Source organism: Lipophrys pholis (genome assembly GCF_963383615.2).
Source record: "Lipophrys pholis genome assembly, chromosome: 6".
Lineage (NCBI taxonomy): Eukaryota > Metazoa > Chordata > Actinopteri > Blenniiformes > Blenniidae > Lipophrys > Lipophrys pholis.
The window spans coordinates 19,562,551-19,590,494 of NC_137629.1; the positions used below are offsets into that span (position 1 = coordinate 19,562,551).

Genomic DNA, 27,944 nt, shown 5'->3' on the forward strand with positions numbered 1-27,944 from the left:
AATTACACATTTCTTAAACTTTGTGACTGACGGTTTTGAAAAGTTGAAAATAAGGAGAGGAAAAAAAAAAAAAAAAAAGAAAAAAAAGAAATCCAAAAGCACATATATAAAATCAGCACCGATTCATATATACTTTTTATTTAAAACGTAGAGATACCCATTTCAACATTACGCTGCTGGATTTTAAGAGAGAAAAAAAACAAACCAAAAAAAAAAAACAAGTGTGATCTTACTGCTGTCTGTCAGAGCCCACACAGTGGCACTACTGGGAATAAACTCTGCTCGTCTTAAGGAGGGGAGGGGGACGATTTCTAGTACATGATGGTTAAGGAGTGATCCAAATCGCTAGGGGGGGACGGGGGGGGCGACTTACTGCTTAACAGTGTGGAGCGTTCAGTGGACTCTAGCAATCTTCACAGCATAAAGGGATCTGGACTGATTCTACGTGACGTCTCACCATCTTAACCACCAGTGGTTATCGGGGCCGCGAGTCAGGCCCAACAACATGGAGAGGAAAACTCAACAGACAGAGGAGGGAGGGGGGGAATAAAAAGAGAGAGAGAGAGAGGGAGAGAGGGAGAAAGAGAGAGAGAGAGAGGGAGAGAGAGAGAGAGAGAGGGAGAGAGAGAGAGAGAGAGAGAGATCACAGAAACATAAAAGACCTCCATCCACTTGGCTAACACAGTACAAGCAAGCTACTACAGTCCGTTTATAAATTACTACTTCACACCTGGTAACTTACTACAATTGTAAAAAGGGTTAGACATTTAAAAAAAAAAAAAAAAAAAAAAAAAAGGTTTCTTAAGTTAAACACACCAATTCATCCCCGTTTAAAAAAAAAAAATAAAGGGGAAAAAAAAGCTATTATTGATTTTTTGTCGGACACGTCTCTAATAGGTTTGGAAGTGGCCTGTTTCACTATTTCTGAACAGGAAGAGCTTACCCAAGATTATAAAAGTAAATATTTGAAACAAAGTCCTCTCTGAGCAAGCAACACTGAGTGTGGGTCGTCATTGGTCCACGTGGAGTACAAGCCAGAATGTTTGTTTGTTGTTTTTTTTTTTTTTTTGTCTCGTTTTTGCTTTTTCTTACAGAAAACACTTCTGTTTTCGCATCTAAAATTCTCTTTAAATACAAAGCGCCTCTTCTGTCGTCGCAGCTTCAAAATCATCCAGATACGAGCTCAAAACATGGACACTCCCAGGACCTGCAGCAAACACAACATCAACCAGTCAGACATGAAACAAACTGCTTGAATCAATCCGACGGTTAATTTCAGTCCAAAAAAAATCTGTTTGTTTTTTTCCCCCCACTTGTTTTCTAATCTCATTACTTTGAAAGGTTTCAACCATTTTTCAGAATTTGTGGTCATTTTGACCACCGGTCAACAGAAAGAAATGAAAACATCCTGTCTTATGACACTTAGTTTCACAAGATCATAATGTGAAATGTTAGTTTGTTTGCAATCAATCTAAAACGATATAAAATTGGGGGAAAGATTTATTTTTCACGTGTATTTAGTTTTGGGGAATTTCTTCTTTTGATTATCATGAATCAAACAATTAACATGAGGTGTTTCCATTTGTGTAAGAAATCTTAAATATACTGTCGTACTATTGTATGAATACATTGATGAAGTTCCTTTTCTCATAATTTAATTCACATTTATATAGTAAATAAATAATTCACACATTTTATAGTTGAGGGAAAAAAAAACACTTAAAATTGTGCTTCAAATAAAAAACAGGTGACATCAGAGAAAGTATCTATGACATTTTGTTTCCAGGGCCTGGATGAACGAAATCAGACGAAAAAGTGAAACAAAACGCAGAAACTGTACTAAATGCTGATTGTGAGCGATACTTTATGATCCCAGTGCCCTGGACACGGCTGACTTTCTGTTTGCAGTTCTAAAAATATCCTTTAAAAACCCACACAGAATATTTCAACATTGTGGGAGGAGGAACTCCACATGCTGCAGTGGATCTGAGGCCATCCGGCTGGGCGCCGTGGTGCAGCGGCTCCAGCTATGTGGCCAAACCAAGCTGCTGTTCCTCTGCTTATACGCAGGAAAAAGAAGTTCCAAGGAACGGGACGCTAAATATTTCACAAGGAGGAAACTACTTGCTGCTATTTTATGTGATCCAAACTATTCAAAGTTGATGCGAGACATTCAGCCGGCGCTCGGTGTGACTGTGGAGCGGCCCCTGGAGCAGAGCCCCGAGGCTCCCCGAGGTTGTGACATGCTGTAACGAGGAACTTAAATTAAGTGTTTGCATGAGCAGAAACAGATGCTCAGCAGCCAAAAAGTAAAGCTGCACTCGTCTGGAGGTCGGAGGAACTTGTCTTAATATTTAGCATAACATCTTAAAACCAGTGACCCACGTAACTCCATTACGACTTGGACCCAATTTGTTGGGCTTGTTTGCTGGATTCACTTCTCGTGTCACTTCATGTTAAGCAAACCGCTTTTTTTTTCCCCTCGCAGCCTCGTGTAAAATATTATTCTGGGAATAAGCCGAAAGCATAAAACTGAGCGAAGTACAGACGCCTCTTACCGATTCATCCATGATCGAAGCGGGGTCGAAGTAGTCTGGCTTGAGTTCAGACCGCTCACGACGGTTCTTGGAGGGCGGCTGGAAGTGAAAGACAAGACGATTAGAGGACAAACTCTACTTCTTCCCTCCTGCTGCGTCGTCCTTTTTAGACAACGGACCGTCTGAACGGTCACCTCTCGTTAAAAATAGTGACGCATGTCATTTTCCTTTTCCTTTATGAAGTCAATAGGAGCAGATTATTACAATACTGTGGATTTCATTCGACTTAATCTTGTAAAAGTGCAGAGCTGTCAGAAGATCTGCGATCAGTGAGGCGCTTCTGCCTCTTTTGTCCAAGACAACTTCAACTTTCATTACGTGGACAAATGAGTCAGGATCACTGCGTTTGGGATGCTAATGAAAACTCCATGTGACCAATGTTAGACGTTGGTGATTAGATGGCCGTACTACTGAAGTCCCACGGGCCACGCTAACGTCTACATGAGCTCCATCTCCCTGCTTGGAGGCACTTTTAATCCTCGGCCCATCGTGAACGGGTTATGGCAAGTATGCACGCCAAATCCTGACAAAGGGTTAAAAATAACGCGCCCAGATATTTGGACCGTTCGACTGGAAGGACTTCAGAAAAGTAGGGCAGTCGTTTCAATCCTCTGCTTGATTGAATGTGACATCGTGAGGCCGCCTGGTGGAGTCCAGCTCCGGCACCCAAAGCAGACGTTCGCCTCGAATCACATTCAGTTTTGTCTTTAGTCATCGTGCGACGCTCGGTGCTGTTGGTGTAAACGCTCAAATAGATTTGTCATGTCGCACCAACAGCTGCAAGGATCTGTCAGCAGAAAATCAGGATTCATTTTTTTTAAGACAAAGGAAACGATTGTAGCTCCTCCACCGTGGCAACAATATTTTCTTAAGATAATTTTTTTCCCCCCGTTTCAAAAGATGAAATTTTCTTGACAGGCGGCTGCAAGATAAAACTACATTTACAAGAAAATCTGGCTGCTGGCTGTTAGTTCCCCACAGATTCCAACACAAAACGAGATGAAATGAAATCAGGAAACATTTGGTCTCAGTCATGGAAACGTTACTTCGGTTCGTTAAGCTATAATCAAATTCTTACTGATGAATAAAACTGAGAGACAAGAGTTTAATCTGGAAGCTATTGGGCCGTAAAACAAAATGACGACAGTATTATGGGAAGGATGCTCGGTGACGACGCCTCCGAGACCTCTAAAACATTTCAACAGCGGTCTTTACCATTTATTTGTGCTAAAGGGAAAGTTATAGATAATACCTGCTTCCACTTTTATTGCAATTCATGAATGGAGGGTTTGATAAATACAGAGGCCGACAGGCAGTGTTGAGCAGGATTATTTTCTTTGATCCAATAGTAGGAGCAGATTTAAACACCAGCAGTAAAACCAGCTATGTTGCAAAGACCACGCTGCAGATAATAATAAGAATGTAACTAATACATTTGGCATGGATAAACTAACAATACAATTTTCACATCAGCTTCTTTTGAGTTTGACCCTCAACCTCCAACAGTGTCTGTGAGAACATCGCACGTATTGAGGGATGAGTAAGATCGGCAAAGACAAGGGACGTAAAATGATAAAGTTCCCTCAGAGTGGGACTGGTGTTTGGTCCAACGTCTTTATTCTGATCTGGTGATCAGAAATCACAAGAATTGTGAAGAGAATCAGGAGGAGGGGCTTCAACCGCTCCATGAAGCAGAGGAACAGTGAAACTGGAAGCAACGGCTTAAAAGAAGAATTCCCTTGTTTCACTGCGGTGCGCCGAACACTACGGCAGCCCGGTTGTCGACAGTCACACTTCATTAGGAATCTTGGATTGAGTTAAGCACTCAAATACAGACCAGAGTGACGAGCGCCGCTGAAACCTGACGTACTTCTGTCTCCCATAGACGCAATGCCACTGCAGGAACTTTTCTAAATACAAGGAACGTTCACGGACCCGGGCACTATATTCAGTTCCAGGGTACTTTCTTAAGTATCTGGTCGAGGGGTAAGACCAAGAAAAGGCTGAGAAACTTTAGGACTGGATTTGCAGGGCAGAAGATATTGACTCAAGCAAGCGATTGGAAGAGTGGTGCATTCACATTTGTTTTCCTGACGTCAGCAACCCGCCCCAGAGACGTCACGCAACATGGATTTCACACTAAAGTTCTTTGCTCCCCATGTCGACATGAAAACAAAAGTAGGAGTGAACGCGAAGATATTAATTTCTATTTTGGTCTTTATCAAATAGGACCCCTGCTCCACACGATTACTTCGTCAAATTTCATTAAATTGCTTCTTTTTTTTTTTTTTTTTTTTATAAATACGATTTTATCAAAATATACAGAAACTGAAACTAGTTCCAGAGAATTCTAAAAGCCATGTTGGACGTCCTTTTATTCATCTTGGCATGAAAGAATGAGAATGGTTGATGAACTCGTGTCTTACCAGATCAATGTCCATGGTGTCGAAGTCCATGCCCTCATTGAGGTCATCCATACGTCCCTCAGAAGACATCATCACATCCTCCACAATGGGCTCCTCATCTTCCTCCATGAGCCCGGTGCCACGTCGACTTCTAAACAGACCGGGACAGCGTCATTCAAATGTGACTGTGAAGAGATTTTGCTCTTCTGGTCGTGCGGACCGTGTGCGAGTCTTACATGGCGTGCTGCAGATTGTTCCTGAGCTTGGCATAGTTCATGGCTCTTTCTTGCTGCTGGCGCGCCTCTTCCTGCTGTCGCTGAGCCAGCATCCACGTCACCTGGGAACTGAAGGCAAACGCACAGGAGCACATCAATTAGCCACGTGTTTTCTGCTGTTTTCAATGGAAATACCATGTGGATGTCAGAAACGACTATGTTGCACGCTGGCCCGGCGCCTGTGAAAAGTCAGAGTAGATAAATAAACTAGTCAGTCATTGTCCCTATAGAGCCAACACTTGGCAGGCTATTAAATACGAGCGTTTTACTACCGCTTGCCCTCGAAATTAACAGCATGCAAATGGGAAATTACACTGAACGCTCTCCTAATGTACTTTGGCTCATTCCAGTCGGATCCCATTCTCTCAGAACAAGCGATCTGCTGAACTGAATGATGGTCCTGGACGCCAGCCTAGATATATTTATAAAGTTTTGGGCAATGCAGCATCGGGATGCTCTGAAATAAGAGACAATTATTTTAAAGTTAATGGCCATTAAAGAGCTTTAGAACTGCTGGGTCAAAGAATAGGAAGAGAGGCAGAAAACATATTAATCTAATATTTAACTGGGGAGTTTCAGAGTACTAGGAAGTCATTTCAGACGGTGATTTGTTGCCACTGCGGTTGCTTGGCAGAGCTGATATTCTGGATTTTGAAGAGGAAGCAGCAGACACGGGGCTCCTGTTGTACCTAATCCACCCTGAACGAGGCCGTCATGAAGGTGAACAGTGACTCACAGCCTAATAGCAAGCAATATGTTCCCATACAATAAATAACCTTATTCATGTTCCAGTGAAGCATTTATTTTGATAATCATCGTCTGAAGCTGACTGTATCTACTTAAAAAAAAAAATCTATTCTGTCCTCATGAAGAGGAAAGAAGCAAATTCAGATAATTGTTTTTTTATCTTGTTTCCATGGACACGCAGCAAGCTGCGGTGGCAGGCTGAAGTTCAGTAATCCCCAACTGAGGCGAGAAGGACAAAGTTTCCACTGACAAGGAGCGAGACTGGAGTGGCAGAGGCTCTACAAAATGTAAATGGGCTTTCTGAATATGGAAAACTAAAATATCAATATGTAATTATCTATTCATATGGATGCATCGCTATTCAGAGAAGGAAATATTACATTCAAGCAACTTCCATGAGAAATTGTCGGGAGAATTCTCAAAAACTTTGGATTACGCTGATAAATGAGTATAAACAGGATTCAGTAAGTTCTGCTCAGTCACGCTGTCAAACGGGCAGATCCTGAACGGTGGCCTCTTAACAAGCACGATGCTGAACGATGAAGTGCCTGAAACGGATGGGGAATGTGGGAAGAAGGCATGCGTACTTGTAATCCATGGGTGTCTGGTGGTGCTGCGGCGTCTGTTGATGGTGCTGTGGGTGTTGGTGGGGCTGCTGCTGGTCGTGAGGGAGGGGGTACACTCCCATGAAGCTGTCATCGCGGGCCCTCTTCGGGTCTCGCATGGTAGTGGAGGTGAGGTGGGGGGACGGCATCATGACGGGGGTCTGCATGCTCTGCTGCCATACCTCGCTGCTGCTGCTGCTCTCCTCTGGAAGGAAAAAGACAAAAGTGTTCAAGCTGAGGTTAGTGATTTACTTCCACTAAGCTACAGCCAATCATCAGTTTTTAATTAAAGACTGAGGACGTGAAGCAGGCGATTTCATTTGGTTTAGATGCACACATAAACAAGTGGCATGCCTGTTTTTATTGTCTAAGACTTTTTGTGATGCTGACGAGACGTTCCGACTCAGCAAGAACGATGAGCTACAAAACAGATTGCCAGCGTCTGGCAATATGTAAGAAACACGTCGGAGCTGATCCAGGTGACGGTGTCGGCTCCCGACGTGGTGCACTGAACTGGTTCTCCACATTTCGCTCAGGAGTTTTACCTGATCAGGAGGAGACGGAGATGTTTTGAAAACATCCCATGTCTGGAAGTCATTTTCAGGGACTCAGAATGCTGTCGTTACGTAAACAAACAGCCAAAACAAAAGTTTACAGTTTCCACTGGGAAGCGTTGTGTCAACACAGCCTCGGTGTTATGAACCGTCTCTGACTTTGTCGGAGTGACTAAACATGTGGGGGTAGAAAAATCTACACAAATGCCGGATAGATATAGAAAAATAAATAAGCAAGAGAAACATAACATACAGTTGTTCTCTCGACAATTAGTAGCTACGAGAATGAAACTGTGCTGTGTTTGTGTCTTCTGGAAACCTGAGCCACTACCGAGCAACGTTTAGGTTAAAAGTATAGTTATTCTGTTTCAGGTGCACATGTAGTTAGGATGTCGGCTTCAAACGCTTCAAGAACAGCAAGTCACCACTTCTTGAACGCATCACATGCCGTCTATGTTATTCTTTTCTGTTCATTCAACTTTACATGTAATTCCAAGTAAATACAAACTGACTGACGCTTTGCAATTCAAACCAAAGTGATTTCTTTCAACAGTTTAACCTCTTCTATAAGAAGTTTAAATTCATTTCAGTATAAAAGCTAATTAAATTAAAAGAGATCGTAGTTTGTAGAACCCTTTAGATAATTGTAGGGAAATGTTGAAAACAATGTGAAAGACATTAAATGTAATTAGTTTTCCTCGTGGCAGTTGCACACGAAGTGAAGTGATTAGATTCACGGGCTTTGGGAGTTTCGATGCTGTTATAACAGGAATTATAGGTGAGAGGTATAAAACGCTCACTGCGTTTGCTGACATATTTACTGTCATGAACATTACTGCAGCTTAGCCCAACTGTGGCTACAATACGACCAGACTGTTTCTCATTAGAAAATGCATAGTAGTTTTTTCCCCTTCTTTTTAAATCTCTGATGATTAGACTCAGCAGGGAGTCCATTTAAGCCCAGAGGCCTGCCAGCAGCTTGCAACACACCGGGAAAGCGTTTGATTTTAGTTTTTTTTAACCAAAGTTTGAGGCATGAAGTGAGAACTTTGCATGATTTTGTTCTTTCACACCAAAAGATAAAGGTTCGGACAGTACAAACACTGAACAGTGAAATCCAAAAGCAGGTCAAGTTTATAATCCCAACAGAAAGTAGTAGAACATTTGTTGTTAATGTGTTAAACAGTGACACAAAAAAACAAACGATGTTTTTAGAAAGATCCCTTATGCAAACTAAGATTTAAAAGACTGTGCGATTTGCTGAGGAATGGTTTGACTCTCTCCCACCATCTGCTGTTTAATCTCCACTTCCATCAGCCCGGCTGGCTGAGCCATGCTGGTACCAACGCATCTGGGTTAATCTGGGCTCCAACCCTGCTTTTGTAACATCCCGTCATACTGAATGTGGTTTTTGAGAAAAATAAATAAATAGATATCTCAAGGTGTTTTGACTCAGAACCAAATGAGAACCAAGGAAATGTATGTTTTCTATCTTTTAAAGCTTAATCACAAATCAAGCCTTCTTGGTTTTTTTTTCTTTTCTGGAGGTTAAAAAAAGAAGAAAAAGAAGGGAAAAAACCCATTAATGCCACCGTTGCTAAAATATGAGGGAAGAGGTTTGATTTATTCCCGAGCGTGCGCTACCTTCTGGCAGCTTCCTCTTGGCTGCTGATGTTCCCGCTGTAGCAGCAGGAGGCTTAGCCTTTTTGGAGCGAATGGAAGAGCCTCTGCTGGAGTAGCCGCTCATCACAGACATGGTATCGTCGTCACCGCCGGCCTGCAGGGAGTTCCTGTAGGAGATGAGGGGGAGCCAGCAGTCCTCCCGCTGCAGGGCCATCTGGAACGTCATGAAGCGCTCCAGGTACATGTGCCTGAGGGAGGCAGGAGGTCATGTCGAGAAGATGAATAAACCAGTGCATGCAGAGGACAAACTTCATGCATGAAACCAGGTGCACATTCCAACTGAGGCAGAAAAACGAGCCCCTCACGCATCAGAAACACCAGTTGCACCAGTTGTCACAAACACCTGTTGCACTGTGCCACTGAAGCCTCCGAGCAGAGAGAGAGAGAACTTACACAGTCCTCTTGTCTTGTCTCATGAGCTTGGAGGAGAACTCGCTGAGGATGTCCAGGAAGGCGAGGTTGAGTGGAGGGCCTCCTTCTCCCTGCGGACTCGGGTCTTTAAATGCAAACTCAATGCCATCCCTAAAACAGAGAAAGGCAAAAAAAAAAAAAAAAAAAAAAAAAAGTGAGCAAAGGAACCGATTCAAGAACTACAAACCTAAACAGGTTAAAAATTATTATTATTATTATTTCTACTAGAAACTTTCAAACATATTGAAAATTATGTTGATTATGGCATCTGGTTAAAAAATAAATAAAAACAGCTGATCTTAAGAATTATTTCAATATTTTGAGATACTGTATTCTGATTCTCATGACAAAAGATAAAATAACTGGCTAAAAAAAAAAAATTAAGAATTTATTCAGCTATGTGTAATGAAGCTGAAACTTGAATCCGTTACAGTTTAAATCAAAATATTGGCAAAATGAACTTTTCCACACTATTCTCAATTTTTCTTGAGAGGTGCCTGTATTTTCCAAGCATGGCTGACTCTGTTTAGTTTTTGGTTCCAACTTTTCACAGGCTTTAAGACGCTGATGAATTTTCTTTCTGCATCTGACCGACTTTTTCCTTTTCTAAAAACATTCAAACGGTTATAAAATGTTTAAAATGACATCAGCCTGTTGTCCGTCAGAAATCCACTGAACCCCCCCACACACTCCAAAGTTTTGACAACTCGAGACAAGATCATTTTTTATGTAGACACAGGGAAAGTTTCAGGTTTCTACAGCTAATTTCTTATGGAGCCTTATGAAGTAGAATTGGCTTCCTACACAGCAGCTGCGGGGCCACAAATCAAACTCACATGCACACGCTTTAAACAAAGACTTCGATCAACTTGGAGGAAATGCATCAGAATAAAAAAAACCTTAGTGGATCATATTGATCTAATTCGAAGAGGCTGTCGAGTTAGAAATGATTTTGGAAACGGGATTAAACCATTCAGGATCTGTGATTCCTTAAGAGACAAGTCACAAGCAGCTTTGTTTTCTAACTTAGTCGTCATGTTTAAAGCACAGATGTGGACACATCTGGAGTCTCCGTTCCACTTAAGTCACACTGTACCGCTCTCTGGGATAAAGTGAAATCATGTTTACGGTTAAAGCTTTTTAAGTACTACAAGCAGGATTAAAAATCTAAGCTTAATGATCGACCTGTGCTTTATCATTGTTAGTTGCAAACTCGTCAGAACCTTTTACAAAGTTATGTCACACAGATTAGATGATACTTGTTACTTTTCTAAAAAATCTGGACACTAGTAAATTTTAACAGACAAAACTTGGATTCATAGCAGTTATAGCTTTATAAACTTGGGAGAGCCTTGTGCCTTAAAAGATTGAATTTTTCTTTGCTGAGATACAAGATGATTTAAAGGCAATGATGTGTCCAAACTAGTGAAAAGTTACCAAGAAATATGTAATGATGCAGCAGGAGAAGTGATTTCAGAGTTCACACTTTGTTACTTAGGAGCACAAAGAACACCCTGTGCAGTATTTCAGAGGGATGCACAAGTTACATGCACTTACTAAGTAACAGGGCTGTTTTATACTAATGTTGCTTCACTCCATTTGAAGAGCTCCCCGTTTCTTTTCCATGTTTTTCTACACCGCTCTCAGACCATGGGAAGAGGCTAAACTGAAACATTTCAGCACTTAAGCCCTCCAAGGCCCAGAAGAAAAATAACACAGCAAAAGGAGACACAGTATTCATGGAGTAATCTGTCTAACATGACAGTTCCCAGATATACTGCCAAAAATCTATGAAGGGTAACAGAAACCGCCACGGGCTGAATAACGCCTTACTTGTGCAGCATCGCTATGGCATCTCTGGTTTTGACTTGGTCAAGACCGAAGGTTAGCGAGAACCGACGGGCCAGCTCTTTGATTCCACAGAACGCCGAGGAGGAGCGGTCGAAGCCGTGGCCCAGTTCAGACAGCATCTCGTTGAACAGCTAGCGCAGGGAGAAACGCAAATTAGACCAATAATCTAAACCAATACACAGAAGTGGAGTTGGTTCATTTGGAAGTAAGTAACAGATAAAGCGTGCAGACTGACCTGCTGCAGACTGAGGATGAGTGTCTTGGCACATTGAATCTTGTCAATTTGCCGGGTCTTACTCATCGTCTCTTTGATTATGTCTCCATAGTCGTTGTAATACTGTAAAAACAAATACAAATCAAAATATATTCTCATATACAAGACTATATGCTCTCCCCTTCAATTGGAATGACAAGGCAATAAAAATAAGAAATGTGCTACTTAATCATAAATATATTTATATATAGGCACTAATTAAAATATGCACTATAGTGACTTTTTCCAACTCAAAGAATAAACATAAGTGAAGTAAATGCATTCATAAAGTGAAAATTGATCAACAATATGCATGTTTCACATTATGTCATCTCGAAACATTTCTAAAGAGAATAAAATTGTCACTAAATATGGTAAATGTCACACCTTGCAAACTATCTAGTTGTATTGTCGTATGATATAATCCTAGATTGAACACACTACAAAATTAGAGGACATATTTTTTATGAACATAACATCACTTGCACTAGGGGTGTTTAGGACATTTCAACAAGTATGGCTTCACTATGGATTGTAATATTGTCAAGTTCAAACCATCAGCCGGGTCAAAAATGAGAAAAGTACAAAACAATCTCAGTGTTTAATTATGTGATCTTTGACTTCTATTGACGTTTGTTTGTCTGCAAAAATCTAAACAAAGAAGTTACCAAATCTAGTAATTTCACTGATTCAGTGTTCATGCTTCTTCTGCACACGTCCCTCCAATACAGAATTAAGGGCTTTACTGCACCATTGTGTTCAGTTTAAACATCAAACATTCAACCTACCCTCATATACTGTTTGAAAATGTCAGCCCCAGTCTTCATTTCTACCACACAGTAGATGATGAGTTTACAATAGGCTGCAAGAAGGTTTCTCCTCTTGTGGAGAGCTTCAATCTTCACTGCCTCATCATCCTGTTGACCATCTGGAATGACATAAACACAAAATATGTGAGAAACCATTTAATTTTCCTGCGCATCATTGCAGATGTGCCAGAAAGGGCTGTTTGCACCGTATACCTGTGCTATTTGTGTCATCGTCCTGGTCTATGAAGACGTGGTTGAGGATGAAGGAGAGCAGTTCGGACTGCAGCGAGTCCTCTGGGGAATAGACCAGCGGCTCCAGGTGTTCCCTGCCTCCGGACACCATCTGGTGGCTGAAGATGAGCAGGAGATCACACAGGATTGTGAACGCCTGTGGGGAAAGAATGAAGATGAACACGTTAGAATTTTATTAAGATTACCACTATAGTGAGTGATATTGTTTCTGTTACAGTGTTTTGTATTGACAGTTCAATGTAGATAATATGCCTGGATAACTTTATTGCTGAGTTTTTCGCTCCAGCTTTTCCCTGGAAAAAAAATAAATATCTATATCTATATTTGTTTGCACCTGACTCCATTGAAACAAATCACAGGATAAAACCTTTTTGGAATTTACACTAACCACTTCCCTTTTACTAATAAAAAATATCAGAAATTTCTATTCAGGCGCATTAAGAAATACAATCGAATTCCAAAGTAGCAGCATTGAGCCTTTAACAAAGAACTGAAGTCAGCTTAGAGAAATGTAATCTAATAAAATGTTTGTGAATGATATATATCTCGTTAGAAGAAGTTTTCAAGTCAGAAAAATAATTTTCAAAAATGTCTAAATCTTTAATTTAAAAAAGACAATGGAATCTCCACCCACTTAGTTTCTAAATCAATCACGAGTCGTGTCGTTTAGTTTACAGCATAGATTCTGGGTATTTAAAGTGTGTCTGTAGTGACACGCTTAGTTTGTTTCAAACTGGCCAAAGCACTCAGGTCATATTGTACTATTGTGGCACATCACCTTCAGGGCGAAAGCCACTGCAATGCTATAACAAACTGTTAGAACTTAATGTAAACACAGTCACTAGATTAATTTAACCATATTTTCGGTTTCTCCTTCCTGCATCACCTGTTCTTTGACGGCTGTGTTGACATTGGTGAGGTAGCGCTGACACATCATACAGAATGCCCGCATCTGCTTCCTCAGGGTCACCAGATCATCCTGATTAAAAGGAGGAACATGTTTTTAAAGTATCCCGCTCAGACCTTTCCAGTATCAATAAAACAGTGAAGGGCTCTCACCTTTCTGGAGCTCCCCTCTGATGATTTGGCCAGATGCCACAAGATCACATAATGGGTACATTGCAGTGAATGGATGACTATCTGTTTACCAAGGAGACGCAAGGACAGACGGGTTAATATTAAGAAATATGTCCAGAAGGGTCTGCTTTTGGAAATGTGTTATTGAATTTTTAACTACCTGCTCAGGCATGTCGCCGTTCTCAATGCCGGTGTTTAGCAGCTTGAAGTTGCTTGTGAAGAGATCCCACCCTGACAGGTCGTGTGCACTGCGACAGAGTGGGATTAAGCATGGTTAGGGTTAGACACGGCACGATACGATACGGATAAAAGAAACAGGCACATGTAAGGAAACCACTCCATACTTGTGAAATGCTGTGATCCTTTTTAGAGTCGACAAAACCTGATAAGCATCATCTTCATCAGCATCTTCACCCTGAGGAGACAAACAAAGCAACTGTGATTTAATGGAGAGGAAAAAAAAACATTCGTTTCAGACTAAATTCTAACAATGAATTCAATTGAAAGTCAACAGATTCGACAGAGACTGAAATGACTGATTTCATGCATGTGGGAACTGGGTTCTTTGTTTGGTGGCATGGCATTGGAATTTTTATATTATGACGTCAAACACACAGTTTTGAGTTTAGTTTATATCATGCATTATTGCCATGACTCACAAAAATAGAATAATTTTTCTTCTTATAACACAGCAAGTCATTTCTTCATATTTTAATTCCGACCTGGTTTACAGACAGCTAATGATTAAAAAGAATCTGTGTCTCCACCTCTTGTAAAAAGTCCTCCAGTAGCCTGTTGAACTTGTCCACCAGCTCATCCAACAGCTGAGAGCGAGCGATGTCCACCCTGTTAAAGATTGTGAACTCCTCATTGCAGAGGGCGTGGTAGGTCTTGGAGCAGGACTCCAAAACCTCAGTGTCTGTGTGCTTCTCCACGATTTCTCTGATCTGACGCAGCAGGGACTCCAGGTGCTGGGAGAGGGAGAGAGAGCGAAAGCGAGAGCGAGAGACAGAAGTTTAAATTATGTCAGATAATTGTGCTTTGGATACTGATTAACACTGTAATAAATAATAATAATTGTCGTACCTTCTCTAGACGTCCTGTGGTATAAATTTCCAGATCAAAGTACTGAGGCAACTGCAACAAATTAGTCACCTTATCTGCATCCACAGCGTACTGTACAAAAGACAAATAACATCATATCTTATTTATGAGGAAACCCTTTTGGGACAGTGACGCATGGTGCACAGGAGCACATAGCTGCAGTAACAAACCTTGGCCAGTAGAGGGGGCAGTGCCACAGCAAACAGCTCAGTCATTCTGGTTCTGTCATCCAGCTGAGTCTTTTTCTCTTTAGCTGTCATCACCTGTTCAGAAACACCAGCAACTTAATTGAATGTCGACACAAACAGTTCGCACGCAGACACGTCAACCCCCACTTATGTTTTTAATTCCTACTGAACAGATTCTTCAGTTTCAATTTCCAATTATTTTGTCTGGTACGAACAGATCTGGACCATCAGTTAAGCAATGAGGAACAGCTGTTTCCTTCCATTCATTCATTTTCAGTTGGGTTGTTTGAGAGAGATTCCAGCTGATCACCAGTCCATAACAAGGTGAGATTATTCAAAGGGTATACAGGTCTAATATGGTATTTGACTTGCCTCCTGGCTCTTGGACTTGAGATAAAATATAACAACACTATTTTTTAAACTGCCCAAGAAGAAAATCAATGTGGTTTTTAAACGCACTTCAGAAAACTTCCCAAATTTAAGGTAATGGTTGGTGGTACCAAGTATCTTCTCCTACTGGACAGAAGTGAACAGAGTTTTGATCTTTAAGCATGATGTAGTGTTTAGCATGTCTGGAGGAAGAAGATTGGCATTGTAAAAACCCAAATGTGTCTTTACACAGGCTCCCAGACTCAAACACAGGGGTCGGCAACCTTCAACACTCAAAGAGCCATTTGGACTCGTTTCCCACAAACAGAACACACTCGGAGCTGCACAACCCTCATGAATCATATCAAGATTACACTGCATATATGGATTTTAACCTTCATACTACGAATAAAAAAACTGGGGAATAGCTGATCAAAAAAAAAAATTAAGAAAAAGAAGAAACAAAACCGCATCTTTAAACTGAAATATATCTAAATGAATTAATGCAACGGTCTGGACTCAAATCTCGAATCTCCTTGTAAGACTCATAACCAATGGACTATGGTGGCGACACAAGTGTTACAACTAATTACAAAGTTTTTATCACAGTGTCATTCTTATCAACTTTAATCTTTTCGATAAAAGTGTTTTTTTTGGCTTAACCCGAAACTTATGGCCAGCACCCTCTTCGTGTTCAGAGTCTTCCGTCTACCCCTCCCTCGCCGCAGCCAGCCAGCTGCCATTACAACATTATTTAATGGGCAGCTATAGCGGGAGTTGAGAGTTTTTAGGACCATGAGTGTGAGTGCTGTGACACTAGATGCCAACCCCTGCTCTAAGAGAAAGTCTGATGTCTACATTTATTTCATTTTCGATGGCAATCTGCAACTAAAAGCGCGAGCCTGCATGTCTGAGTCACAGTTCAGCATTGAGCCGCTTCTTTAACTCGGGCCAGAACAATTTAGGACGTCAAGTTTTCACTTCAGTCCAGATGTACTTCCAGCTGTTCAGAAAACAAACGAGAGTGACTTTTGGTTATTGTGCATTTCTTCTGCTCATTAATAAAGTTATGTTGCAATGCTCATCGAAATCTAACTTTACAGCAAAAGAACTGTATGGCAACTGTAGCATTGTCGCTACCAACCTGGTTAATCAAAATAAATGTTTGCATTAATTAGAATATTTAATCATTTCTACAGTTTGCCTATTGGCTGCTATTTATTGTTTGCTTTCAATTAGCATTGTGGAGTAACTAACAATGATTAAAATAAAGAACTAAAAATAAAAATAAACACTAAAATGTGATGCCCAGTTGGCACTGGCCTGTTCAGTCAGGGTTAAAATGATGCAGTAAGATTGGTCATTTGTTCCAAAGAATGTCAGTAGGGCTGGTTGATATATTGAATACACTCAATGTATCGCAGCATGTTCTCTGTGCGATATAGAAATGTACTATATCGTGAACATTCAAGTTTCACATTGTAGCTTTTAACAGCAGACATTAAATTGCCAGCTGCAGCCGACGGGCTCTCGGGAGACAAAACGAGCGCACCTTCAGACATCCTGTACACTCGCGAGAGCTACGTCATACACCTTAGCCTAGCAGAGTGCTAGTGGGGAGCTGAATGTGCAAACAGACATGGAAGAAGACGAGTTAATTCCAAAGGTAGTTTGGATTCAAGAAGGAAGATGTTGAACAAACAGTGTTGTGCAAAATAGCATATCGTGGTTTGGCCTATGTATATCGAGATATTGATAAAAGGCCATATCGCCCAGTCCTACATGGACATCCATGTCTGCAAATGAATTGAGGGTAAAAAAAACTCCTTCTGAAGTAATAAAGTAAGATTTTGAAACATTATTTTGAACTTGGTAGTTTTTTTTAATGCTACAAGCTTTGCTAAAGCTAGAAACAAAGAATTCTATAATAAATAACCACTTTTAAATGTGGCTGTTTGACTAAAATCCAAAGTATTTCTCTAAAAAGCACCTATACACACACACGAAAAAATAAAATATATATTTGGATTTATAGTAATAATATTGATTAGGTAGTTTCTGCTAAGCTGCTTGTTTATAAAACTCAAAACTAAATGAATATACTTTGATTAAAAAAAATGAGGGAAAAAAAGGACACTTGATCAAGTTCAAACAATACGCAAGATGTCTGAAAATGTTTTTTACCTGCAATCAAGTCAAAAACAATGGCCAGTATAATGTCTATCGACTTTAAATAACTTAATTAAAATGCTTTGATGCATTCCAAAATGGCATGTATTCCCTAGAATTGACATCAGAGTTGCAAACAGCAGCTCTCAGAAACAAAGCAGCAAAGGTTGAAAAACAATTACACCACTGGTCTTCTTACACTGGTGTCAGCTATTGAAGAAAACATTAGAAGAGGTAGCAGAGCAATTTCTCCAACTCAATTGGGCGTGCTTCTACTGACCCGCATTCAAAGTTCGATGTAATCAATCTTGAAACAAATGGTCATAACAAAAAAAAAGAAAACCAGGACAGAAAGGCAGTTAGAAAAACAAGGAGTGTTACAAGTGACACTGTATGAGGAGCTGTGTGTATCACAAACAGCAGACGAGAGTCGGTATGTTCTTAGTTTGAGGAAGCAGGCATCAGCAGCAACATTATGTTCACACATAGCTGCATTGATATGACTAACATGAGTCACGGCGCCAAGTGAGAACGAGTCGTTTCTCATACGACATAACCACGAGGATACAAAACCTCGGGCACCCCAAACAAGCACACAGAGATCGTTCACTGTGCAGCTTTCAGTCTGTTTCCAAGTGAAAACTGCTGCAGATTGATTCAAGTTCTACTTAGGTCTTAAGACCACACCGACAAAAAGCCTAAACAAACCTACGCCAGGATGTGACTGCCTTTAGAAGCACTCAGTCTCTGCAGTAAGGTGTGAGCACAGGAGGAATTCCAGTTGATGTTTTAATTGTTTGTTTGTTTCTTTCATGAGCCACCTCCATCCAACCAACAATAACCATATTTACACTGCTTGTAGCCCAGCACAGAGTAATGACGTGAAAATTAACTCACAACTGTCCCACATGCTTTCTGTTCTCATCGTTTGCACAGCAAGCTACACTCAAATTCAATTCCCATTTAAAATGAACCAGAAATGTGCACACCGTCCGGGTAATTCTCTTTTGTGAGCAGTCAGAAACAACGTGTTTGCCACAAAAAATATGATATCACCTCAAACAATCCAAACTATCTTGTTTATCAAATGTGGTTGTCTATTAAAACAGCTTGTCTTACCCTCTTGCCTGTTCCTCTTCCAACAGGTGGGTGGCATTCAGCAGCCTGGCGCACAGTGCACAGCATGATTTCAATCAAGGCTGTCTCTTGTCTATCTGTAAGAGCTGCAAAGAAAACACAAACAAAAAGCAATCAGTGTAATCCATCCAATCCATGCACTGAACTGCAAGACGGAGCAGAGGTTTGTGGAGGAGAGCAGAGTCGTACCTTCTTCTCCTGGCAATGGGTCATCTAGCAGTAAGCTGATCATACACTCCCAATCTTTCAGTAGCTCAGCACCACATTCCCAGAGGGAGTCCACGAGGTAAGCTGCGTGCTCGTGAAGCTAACAAAACAAATATCCATACAGGGGGTGAATGAGCTGGTAAATGACGGGTAAAATGTGGTCTGAATAAACAGAATCAAAAAAAGATAATGATGATGCACCTCACTCTCCAGGAAGAAAAAAACAGTGGTCTTGATGAGGTTGGCATTCGGGCTTTGTCTGCCTCTTCTTTTGGGGGCACCTTCCTCTTCAGGTTCCCGCTGGCTGAACAATCTTTAACAATAGGCATCAGTTAGTGATCACTCAAACCACTCAAACCCTTCATAATACAATGCATTTATCCAGAAACAGACTCCTAATTCCAACAGACACCGATCAATGAGCAACTGAACAAACTGGACCTCTGGAATTTGCAAAGCAATGACCCAAACAATAAACGTAAAAAAAAAAAAAATCTCTGACTTACTTCTTATAGAGGAACTCTCCAGCTGCAATAGCTACTGGCCGGTGTGCCGAGTACACCAAGTGGTACACACTCTCACAGTCCTCGGGGGTCAACACCTCATCTGTGCTACTGTAGAGACATATAGAGAGAAAGTCGCTGTAGAGATGCTCCACACGCAAAAGACATATTATATCAAACAGGAACTTCACCATTGTGTTTGAAATAACATGTAAAAAAAACACTTAAATATGAGTGTTTTCCCTTTCTATAAAAGGTGGGATGGATTGAATGTAGTGTTCCAAAGGATGAATGAACTAAAGAACAAGAACCTCTGCTATAAGTAAACGTAACCTTAAATTTGGTTGTGATTTGGCAATAAGTAGGACAGGATGCAAAAACAATAAGCTGGACCTTCAAGGAGGAGCAGGGCATCTCCGTCCTAATAAAACGATGACGAAAACACTTCATCAGAAAACAGCCACTTACTTCAAGACCAGAGTGAGAAGTTTGATTGCTTGTACTGCAACATCGTACTCTTTGTCGAGAGTCATTGAAACAATGCGGTCCTGAGAAGAGGGTGAGATGAGAGTGTCAGAAAGTCATTAGAATGACAACACTTTCCTTAGTAGAAACATATGCTGACAATGTGTGAGTCAGGAGTGTGTTGCTGGTTTCAGGCTGAGCAAAGGAAAAGTTGCAGGTGTTGTCCAGCAGGTGGCGCTAACCTTGAAGCGACTGGTGAAGAGCTCCAGTCTTGCATTGAGTTCTCTGTTGTAATAGAGGCCCTGCAGAGCTGTCAGACACTTCAGACGTACCTCGCCTTGCTGTGGGGAAGCACACATTTGTCCATTATGAGTTACTGCAGTCAGCAACAGCAATCACACATGTTTTATTATTTGACTATAAACTACAAAAAATAAAAAAGGATTTCATTTTGTAAAACATTTCTCATGAAAATCCAACACCTGGTTTAAATTGACATGTTTCAACCCATTTTTACAAAGAGAACTAAACATGAGAAATTAACATGAATAATGTGGTTTTGGTGTTTACTCATTCAATCTGTCTACGGACAGCAGAACTGAAGAGTTACGACGTATGAGGCTGCACTGTGTTTACAACCTAATGAGGGGCAGCAGTCTCTCACAAACACATTTATCCTTTACTTATTATTTCAGTTCTATTTGTGTTTGAAGTTGCTCTACCAGAATCCACGGGAAAAATTTAAAATTTAGGAGCCAGTTTTAGTTGTCTAATACGTTATCAATACGTTTCAGAAAAGAATGTTCATGTAGCTGAGAGAAACATGTGTTTCCAGCGTTTATATTTTGCGAAAGATACCCAGGTTTGTTGACATTTTAATGTCACGGAAACGCCTGAAGAATCCTGAAGCAAGATCCAGGTCGTACACGAGATCTCGATTCACACTGGAAAAAAATTAACGATCAGTTTCATAACATTGAAGACTTTTCTCGAGGCTTGAATACTCTCGTTGAGAAAGTCTGACTTTTTGTGGTCTAAATCGGCCAAATGTTCGCTGAAGCTGCTGCAACGTCATCTTTCATATCCCAGAAACCCATGCGGCAGGTTTCCAGAGATCAGTAAGTAAAACAAAAACAGTTGATGATGGCTAAAAATTCAGGTTTGTTTTGTAAACATGCCAACTTTGGGGAGATCGGTTTAGGCAACTACGGGTTGGAAATGGTCTTGTTTTCGTTATTGGTATATTCTCTGTGCAGAAGTGATACTTTTTATGGAACGTATATTCTAAAGATTTTTTCTGGTAGAGTAACTTTAACATACGCACAAATAATTGGAAATTATGTAACAGTGAAAAATAAAAATTTAAGTTGTCTAGTCAATGAAATTCAATAAAACTGTAAAGTGACAAGAGCATCGATTATTATCAGTGTCTGAGAGAGCTCAGGGTTTAGATGCAAATCATTTGAGGCTTTATGAAGAAACTAAACATTTGTATGTCCTACCTTATCGTGCATCGTCCACCCCACATACTTCAGATAGCTGTCGTTGAGGAAGGCATCGCTGTACAGTTTCATCCACACGCCAATCTCTTCTATACAGATCGCCCTGATTTCTGCTATCGAGTCACTGTAAAACATCACATTGTTATAAAACTTTAGTCACGACTACTACCGCAGCTGTACACCCCGAGTTTACTGAGAGGAGATGATCACTGCGTAAAGTCGTACCGATATCGATGAACAAACACTCCTTTGAATATTGCATTCATCATGTTCTCGATCTCATCCTGATTTTCTTGAAGCTGAAAACAAAGAGCAGAAGAAAAAAAACAAACATATGAAGACAACTGACTGATTAAACATGCAGCTTAACTGCCACGACTGCCACAGTGAGAGTTGACAAGGAGGTGCCGGTATTATAAAAAGACTTGTGTGACAGCCAAGCGTACCACCGTGCGGCGGTGTGGCTGCACACTGAACGAACAGATGGATGCCCGGTGGGACCTGGAGTTATATAACCCAACATACCGACAATGCCAGCTGAAAAGCACTTGGTACTGTCGGTGCAACACCGACAGAGCTGCTGCAGTTAAGAAAACTAACATATGGGCAGAGTCACTCTGAATTGATTGGTTAAGAAAAGAAAAAGAATCTTGATGAACAGAAGCTAATCTATGCACTGTGGAGTACAAGAGAAAGGGGGGAAACAAGTGGTTTCCTCCTGCTGGGCTCTTATCAAAGTCCTCCCTCCTGCAGTGGAGACACACCACTTAGCAGCAACATTATTACTGGTTAAAGCCATCGTGTTCCACAACTGTGCACAAACAAAGCTTTTCAAATGATACAAACTTCTGCACGAGTGTTTTATTCACAAGATAAGAGCTGGCTGAAAGCTGCACGTTTTTTCTCCATCAACTTTTTTAGTTACGCCACAGTTTATTCTACAATGCCCACATCACTTTGATATTGCATATGTAAAGCAAGACAATATGAAATAAAACCTAAATGTTTCCTGATTAAGTGCAAACAATCTAATGTGTACATGTTGCACACTATCAAGGGTGCTGCAACATTCTCTCTCAAGCAAGTTTGTACACTTAAACACACAAAATTGCATTAAAAACACAAAAAAGAAGGCAGTTCATTCTGAATTGCTGTAGAAAATCGGATAAAATTTTGATTATTTTGTCACATCCATACCGTTTTCTGTGACAACAAAATGTGTCACCAGCCAAAGACATGTTCGTAGAACCAGTGAGCCGCTAATAACCAACAAACGAGAACAAAACGGCTTGATTCCACCAGCACGGGCCATCAGATTTCTTTCAGAATTCAGGTTAACAGTGCACTAAACATCCACCAATTTGCAGGCATTGAGGGAATTTGCCTGGACAAATCTCGGATTTTTTTATTAGACCCACGACAAAAAGTAAATATTCAAACGTAAATCAGTCATGTTGGAGAGAATGTGGAATAGTCAATACAGACCATACGCACGAATTTTGGAATTGCCAGAAGATACTGAGGTTTTGTACAAAAGTTACGACATTCCTAAGAGCTGTATGATACTAATGGAAACTGACATACATGCAGGAGATAGATATCTGGTTAAAATATTGCTGATAGCGGCAAAAAAGGCTATAACAAGGAACCGGGGTAAAGTGGATCCACCAACACAGGAACAATGGACAAACATAATACAGGAAATATACACAATGGAAAATCTGACATATCGATTAAGACTACAAGAAGCACAACAAAAAGATAAGTGGGAGAAATTGACCTTTTTTCCCCCAGGAACTTGGGTAGCGACAGACAATTGAAAGACTAATCAACGAAGACTGAAGAATGAAGCTCCCTACAGAATATTATCCTCTTTACTTTTTTTCCCTCTTTTCCTTTTCTTTATTTCTCCCTTCCTTTTTTTCTTGTTTTATATCCTATTTCTGTCTTGATTATGTTAACTTCAACTATAGTTGTTAAGATATACTCTCCTGTTCTGTCGGTTTGTGTTGAATTTTTTTTTTTTTTAGAAAAATCAATAAAGACTAATGTAGAAAAAATAATTCAGGTTAACAAACGAATTAGCTAAACCTTGAAACCAATGCAGTTTATTGTGAACAACCTCACCTCTTTCCGCTTTTGCAGGAGCAGCTCCAGTCTGTCATTTGCCCTTTTAGCCACCATTTTGTTCCTCTCTGCCTCGTACTGGCGCTGGGTGTTGTCCATGTTGATGCTCAGGTTTAGAGCTACATTCACCAGGGCAGTCATCAGCTTCATGGCTTTTAGAAAACACAACAAAAGACATCAATACATTTAAAAAGAAAACCAGAGATAAAAGTAACTCTCATAAGTAGTAGAATAACAAAAACTTTATAACATGTGTGAGTGCCCCAAAGCAATATCAGCAAATAAAATATTGAATGTGTATTTTGTCCATTAATGCAGAAGCTTAGACTGAGTATACAAGTCAATACCTTTAGCTATACACCTATGATCAGGACCAGCAATCAATAATAAATTCATACAAACTAACTGCTCACACAGACTAGAGCCAACATCAAAACAAAAGTGGAACAGAAGCATGTGACCGATCATAAACATTGAAAGTGATGCTTCGCTTGATAAATGTTTTGAGGTAACACTGCCCACCTACTCAATTAAGGATTGGTTATGTAAAATGTAAAACACTACAGCAGAGACAATAGTTTACTGCATAGTTCAGGTTATTACATAACAAGCACAACCAACGACCAAGCTGCAAGACTTTCAGCTGAAACAGACACAACGTAAATAAGAAAGTTTCCCTGCTCTGAAGAGACGGAGTATGCACTGCACTGCAGGGCTGATCAGACCACACAGGTGGGTGTGTCGTAGGTGTTTAGTGGGTTCGGTGGTTCAATTGTTTCTCCACGTATCTAAACTACAATGACTTCTAAATTAACCAGAAGTCCCCCCCGCCCCCAGAGAAAACAGTGCTTTTTCAGTCTGCCCAAACCAAATTACTCACTTAGGTACCTACTTTGTGAGATAACAAGCCATTTATTTAGAGCAGATCTTACCTGCCAGTGTTGAGGTGTGTCTGAAGGCTCGGACTTGGGAATCCGACAGTCCGGTGAGAAGGGAGATGACCGTGTCCATCATGTACTCATCATAGATGATACTGTATTGACACTGGCGCACTAGCACCAAAATGAATTCACAAAAGCTTGATTTGAACTTCTTCCACTGAGGCCCCGCTATGGTTAAAGGGTAGTCACCGCTATCCTGAGGAGACACAAAATTATAGCCATGTTCAGTGGTCCCTCTGGGAAAAATTTGCAGTTTTCCCTTCCTTAGAAAATTGAATCTATCTTTGTTTAGCACTTAAGAAATTAATGGTGAATATTGTAATGATTATCTGATGAGACTGTTTACCTCATCGAATTCCTCCGTCATTCGTCGGATGATCTCAGAGTTCTGCATGTTGCGAAACATTTCTCCACTGACCACACCTGATAACCACAGAGTGGACACACAGACCATTTATTAGACACCCATAAAGATAAACTCAATGACAACAGTGTTTACTTGACCAACCAATCAGTTCCCTCTACACACTTTTAAGAACAAACTAAACATAGGTCAATGGCCTGATCAGTCTTATCACATACCTTTGCATCCTGAGCACTGGATGAAGAAATTGATGAGATCTAGTAGCGCAACATCTCGGTCATGTTTGTAAGACTCGATCCAGTCATCGACAACTGACTGCAGGGAGACAGGGATACACACATTCAGCCTTCCAGATTCCTCTAATGTCACAACATTAAAGGACTCGCCTCATACCTGCATTGCACTCCGGCCAAGCTTCACCACCTCAAATAGCATCATGTTTTCCATGCCATTCTCTTGGTGGTGGCCATTTATCCGGCCTGCTCCCTTCCCACCTTTGCCTTTCTCCCCTGCGGCCTTCTTTCCCTTCTTACCGCCCTAGAGTACAAAAACAAGGACTGACTGTCAATGCAAAGAGTGAGAGAAGGCAACTCTGAGTTTATAGATGTGATTAAACATTTGTGCAAAAAGAACAAAACACATTTGTCTAACCAGGAAGGTTTTTGTGCACATTCATACCTTTCCTTTCGCTGAATTAGCACCCTTTCCATCTGGCTCTTCAGAAAAGTCTGTGTCTGAGGAGAAACGGGTGTCTGTATCCCTGGCAGACACAAACAAATACAAAAGTCAGTAATAATAACCATAATTTCTTAATCAGATTGACAAATTGTAGTGCACACTTACTGTGTATAGGAGAACTCTGATGGTATTTCTGGTGCTGCTATCATTTCTGTAACATCTTCTGGATAACTTCAACTTTCAACTGGCTTGAGATCTTCAGAAAATCCAAGACAGAGGTTGCATGTGACCTGGAATACAAGATGGAAACATTGACAGAACTAAGCATACAATCAGAGGAAATGTCCTAAAAAAAAAAAAAAAAAAAAGACAAAACAAAAACAAAGTATATGCGTATGCATTCACAGAAGGCACAGCCTCTGTAGCGTTTCTTTGATGCATTCAGAGAGAAAAAAAAAGTGTTTCACATGGTAACAGGGGGCGGACACAAGCGCTCCTGTCACGCTCACTGTCTAGCTATTGGCTCCCTCCCTTTCTCCGCTTCCCTCCGTTTACAGACAACGTCATGCAAGGAAGACTGGAGTATCTTCCTCAATGGCCAAATATGGCACTGCCCTATCCGCCCCATACACACCTAGACCAATCAAAAGACAGTATCAACATCAACAAGATACTGCAGGCCACAGGGAAACTATTGCATGGTTGTGATGTGTAAATTGGTGGCACATATATCAAAGTGGAAAGGAGAAGCAACTTTTCACATGAAAACCAGCACTCGTCTGATCACTTGGAGACAAATGAACCTTTGCTTTTAGCAGCTAGAAATCAATGAACGCACTCCTGAATCAAGTGCTCAGTATTGAAAAGGAAAACACAAACTCCACCCATCACATAGCTCGAGGTGCAGCGTGTGCCTCTTTCAGTCAAGAGTACACTCAGTGCAAACATGTAACTGTCTCACTGAGAAATTGATAATAGCTGTTGAGGAGACAGCGGAGTCGAATCATAAGTATTGAGTATAAGGTTTACAAACAAAGCGTTCCGTCTGTTAAATTCCGGTTCTTAACATCTGTAAATATTATAAACAACAATTAATGCAAGTTACTCACAGTACATTCTGCCTAAAACCAGGCAATATGAGCAGAAAGTTTGACGTTGTTGCAACTAGTTTGCAAGATCTGATTTGTGTTATTAATTTTCGGTTTGGGTGTCTGATAGTGTGTCTATTTCCCTGATTTGTGGGGGGGGGGGGGGGGGGGGGGGGGGATCCGGCACGACAAGACGGCTTGATTGTATGGGTGTAGACAGAAAAAGTGGCGCCAAATCTGCCAGTGTAACTCATAAACTTGTTAGTAGGCACCCATACTTAACAATCCTAAACTAAACTAAACGGTGAAACCCGGTTCTGCGAATGAACGCAGGGTACAAACTACCCGCTCGGGTCCGTGCAACGACGCCGACGCCACTACGCTCTTCGTCGGCTACTGTCAAAATTGACGCCGGTGCGCCGTTGGTGCTAAGCGCTGCTAGCTGCGCAGCCGAGGGTTGTTGGCGTCTTTCCCCCCCAGCGTCAGCTAGTTGAAAATTGATGAAGTAAGCACGCACTCTTCCGTGCAAACGACACGCAGGCAGTCGACTGAAAAGCGCGACAAGCCCGTGCGAAACATCGCAGTCAGATTTCGAGCGTCTGCCGAGCTCGAACACTCGGATCATAATAACAAAACAACGCAAGCCTTACTGTACTAGCGCGAGCTAACGCGAGCTAATGTTGCCACAACGCTGCTCAGCACCGCTGCCATGGGTATTACCCGACTCCTTGATGAGTACCGGTCGCTTTCGAGCGCTTGTCCAAAATTTAAACGGAACAAAATGAGAGATGGGCTCCAACCAACGAGCTGAAAATAACTCCCTCTGGTTAGCCATGCTAACGGCTACCGCTAGCGTTACCTAAAAAAAACATCACGTCCTTGCGTCCTCCATCTTGCCTCGGGAGTTCCAGTAGCGTATTGCATAAGCAACAAACACTTTGTTTACAAATATATAAAGTGCAACTAAGTGGATCGAAACAACGAGAGGCTCCGTTCTGCGGCGAACTACGTATTTTGCGCCGCCGTGCCCCAAAAAAAGCCAGCTCGTTAGCGTGCTAACACCGAAGTAGCCATGTAGCGCGAGCTAGCGAAGCGGACTCGGCTGAGGCACCAGGCATCCGCGCGCAGGGCTGCTCCGCGGCTAGCCTGGCTAGCAAAATACAAATCAACTAAGTTCCACACAGCTCTCCGCCATTTTACAGCTAACTTACCTTGTTGTGAAATGTAGTCCCGGCCGAATCCTAACTTTTACTATTCTCACGCGGCTTCCGTCTGAATTCCGCTTACAATACTGTAAAAAGAGTTTAAAAGTCGCGGTCAGAGGCGGTTTCGGACGTTCTCTCACCCCGCTTGCTCCGTAGTTCGGTTTGTTGTTTCGACGACCTGGGAGGAGGAAATCCTGGTGCAGAGCTACCACCTAGCGGCCACAGCACCGCGCCGGAGCCCAGGGGGATCTGCTGACACCTAGTGGTGAGAGGAGGGAACTGCACCCCTGCGTGGAGCACATGGAGTTCACGCACAACAGCTGGGTTTGATTAATGGCCAATCAATCCAAACACAAAGTTTGCAAACAACCTTTCTTT

General features: G+C 41.3%; 1 protein-coding gene across 4 annotated transcripts; it reads right to left on the reverse strand.

Moving 5' to 3' along the window:
* Positions 1 to 27,797, reverse strand: stag2b (STAG2 cohesin complex component b). 4 transcript variants are annotated; one of them, XM_080466389.1, is made up of 34 exons: positions 27,707 to 27,797; positions 25,439 to 25,563; positions 25,274 to 25,355; positions 24,989 to 25,132; positions 24,814 to 24,910; positions 24,578 to 24,654; positions 24,223 to 24,427; positions 23,291 to 23,442; positions 21,389 to 21,462; positions 21,164 to 21,287; positions 19,904 to 20,002; positions 19,665 to 19,744; positions 19,200 to 19,307; positions 18,895 to 19,006; positions 18,676 to 18,793; positions 18,469 to 18,572; positions 14,794 to 14,886; positions 14,606 to 14,695; positions 14,287 to 14,490; positions 13,864 to 13,934; positions 13,680 to 13,767; positions 13,502 to 13,582; positions 13,329 to 13,421; positions 12,404 to 12,578; positions 12,170 to 12,309; positions 11,364 to 11,465; positions 11,111 to 11,259; positions 9,260 to 9,388; positions 8,828 to 9,054; positions 6,612 to 6,834; positions 5,239 to 5,346; positions 5,024 to 5,153; positions 2,559 to 2,636; positions 1 to 1,207 (listed from the first exon to the last, which is right to left on the reverse strand). In XM_080466389.1, exons 2-34 carry the CDS (start codon positions 25,480 to 25,482, stop codon positions 1,184 to 1,186), a joined length of 3,825 nt encoding a protein of 1,274 aa, XP_080322515.1. In that variant the 5' UTR covers positions 25,483 to 25,563; positions 27,707 to 27,797; the 3' UTR covers positions 1 to 1,183. The 4 variants fall into 4 exon arrangements, with proteins under 4 accessions (XP_080322515.1, XP_080322513.1, XP_080322516.1 ...); XM_080466387.1 differs by having other exon boundaries at positions 27,573 to 27,797; XM_080466390.1 differs by having other exon boundaries at positions 5,024 to 5,150; positions 27,573 to 27,789.
* Positions 27,798 to 27,944: the final 147 nt, after the last annotated feature.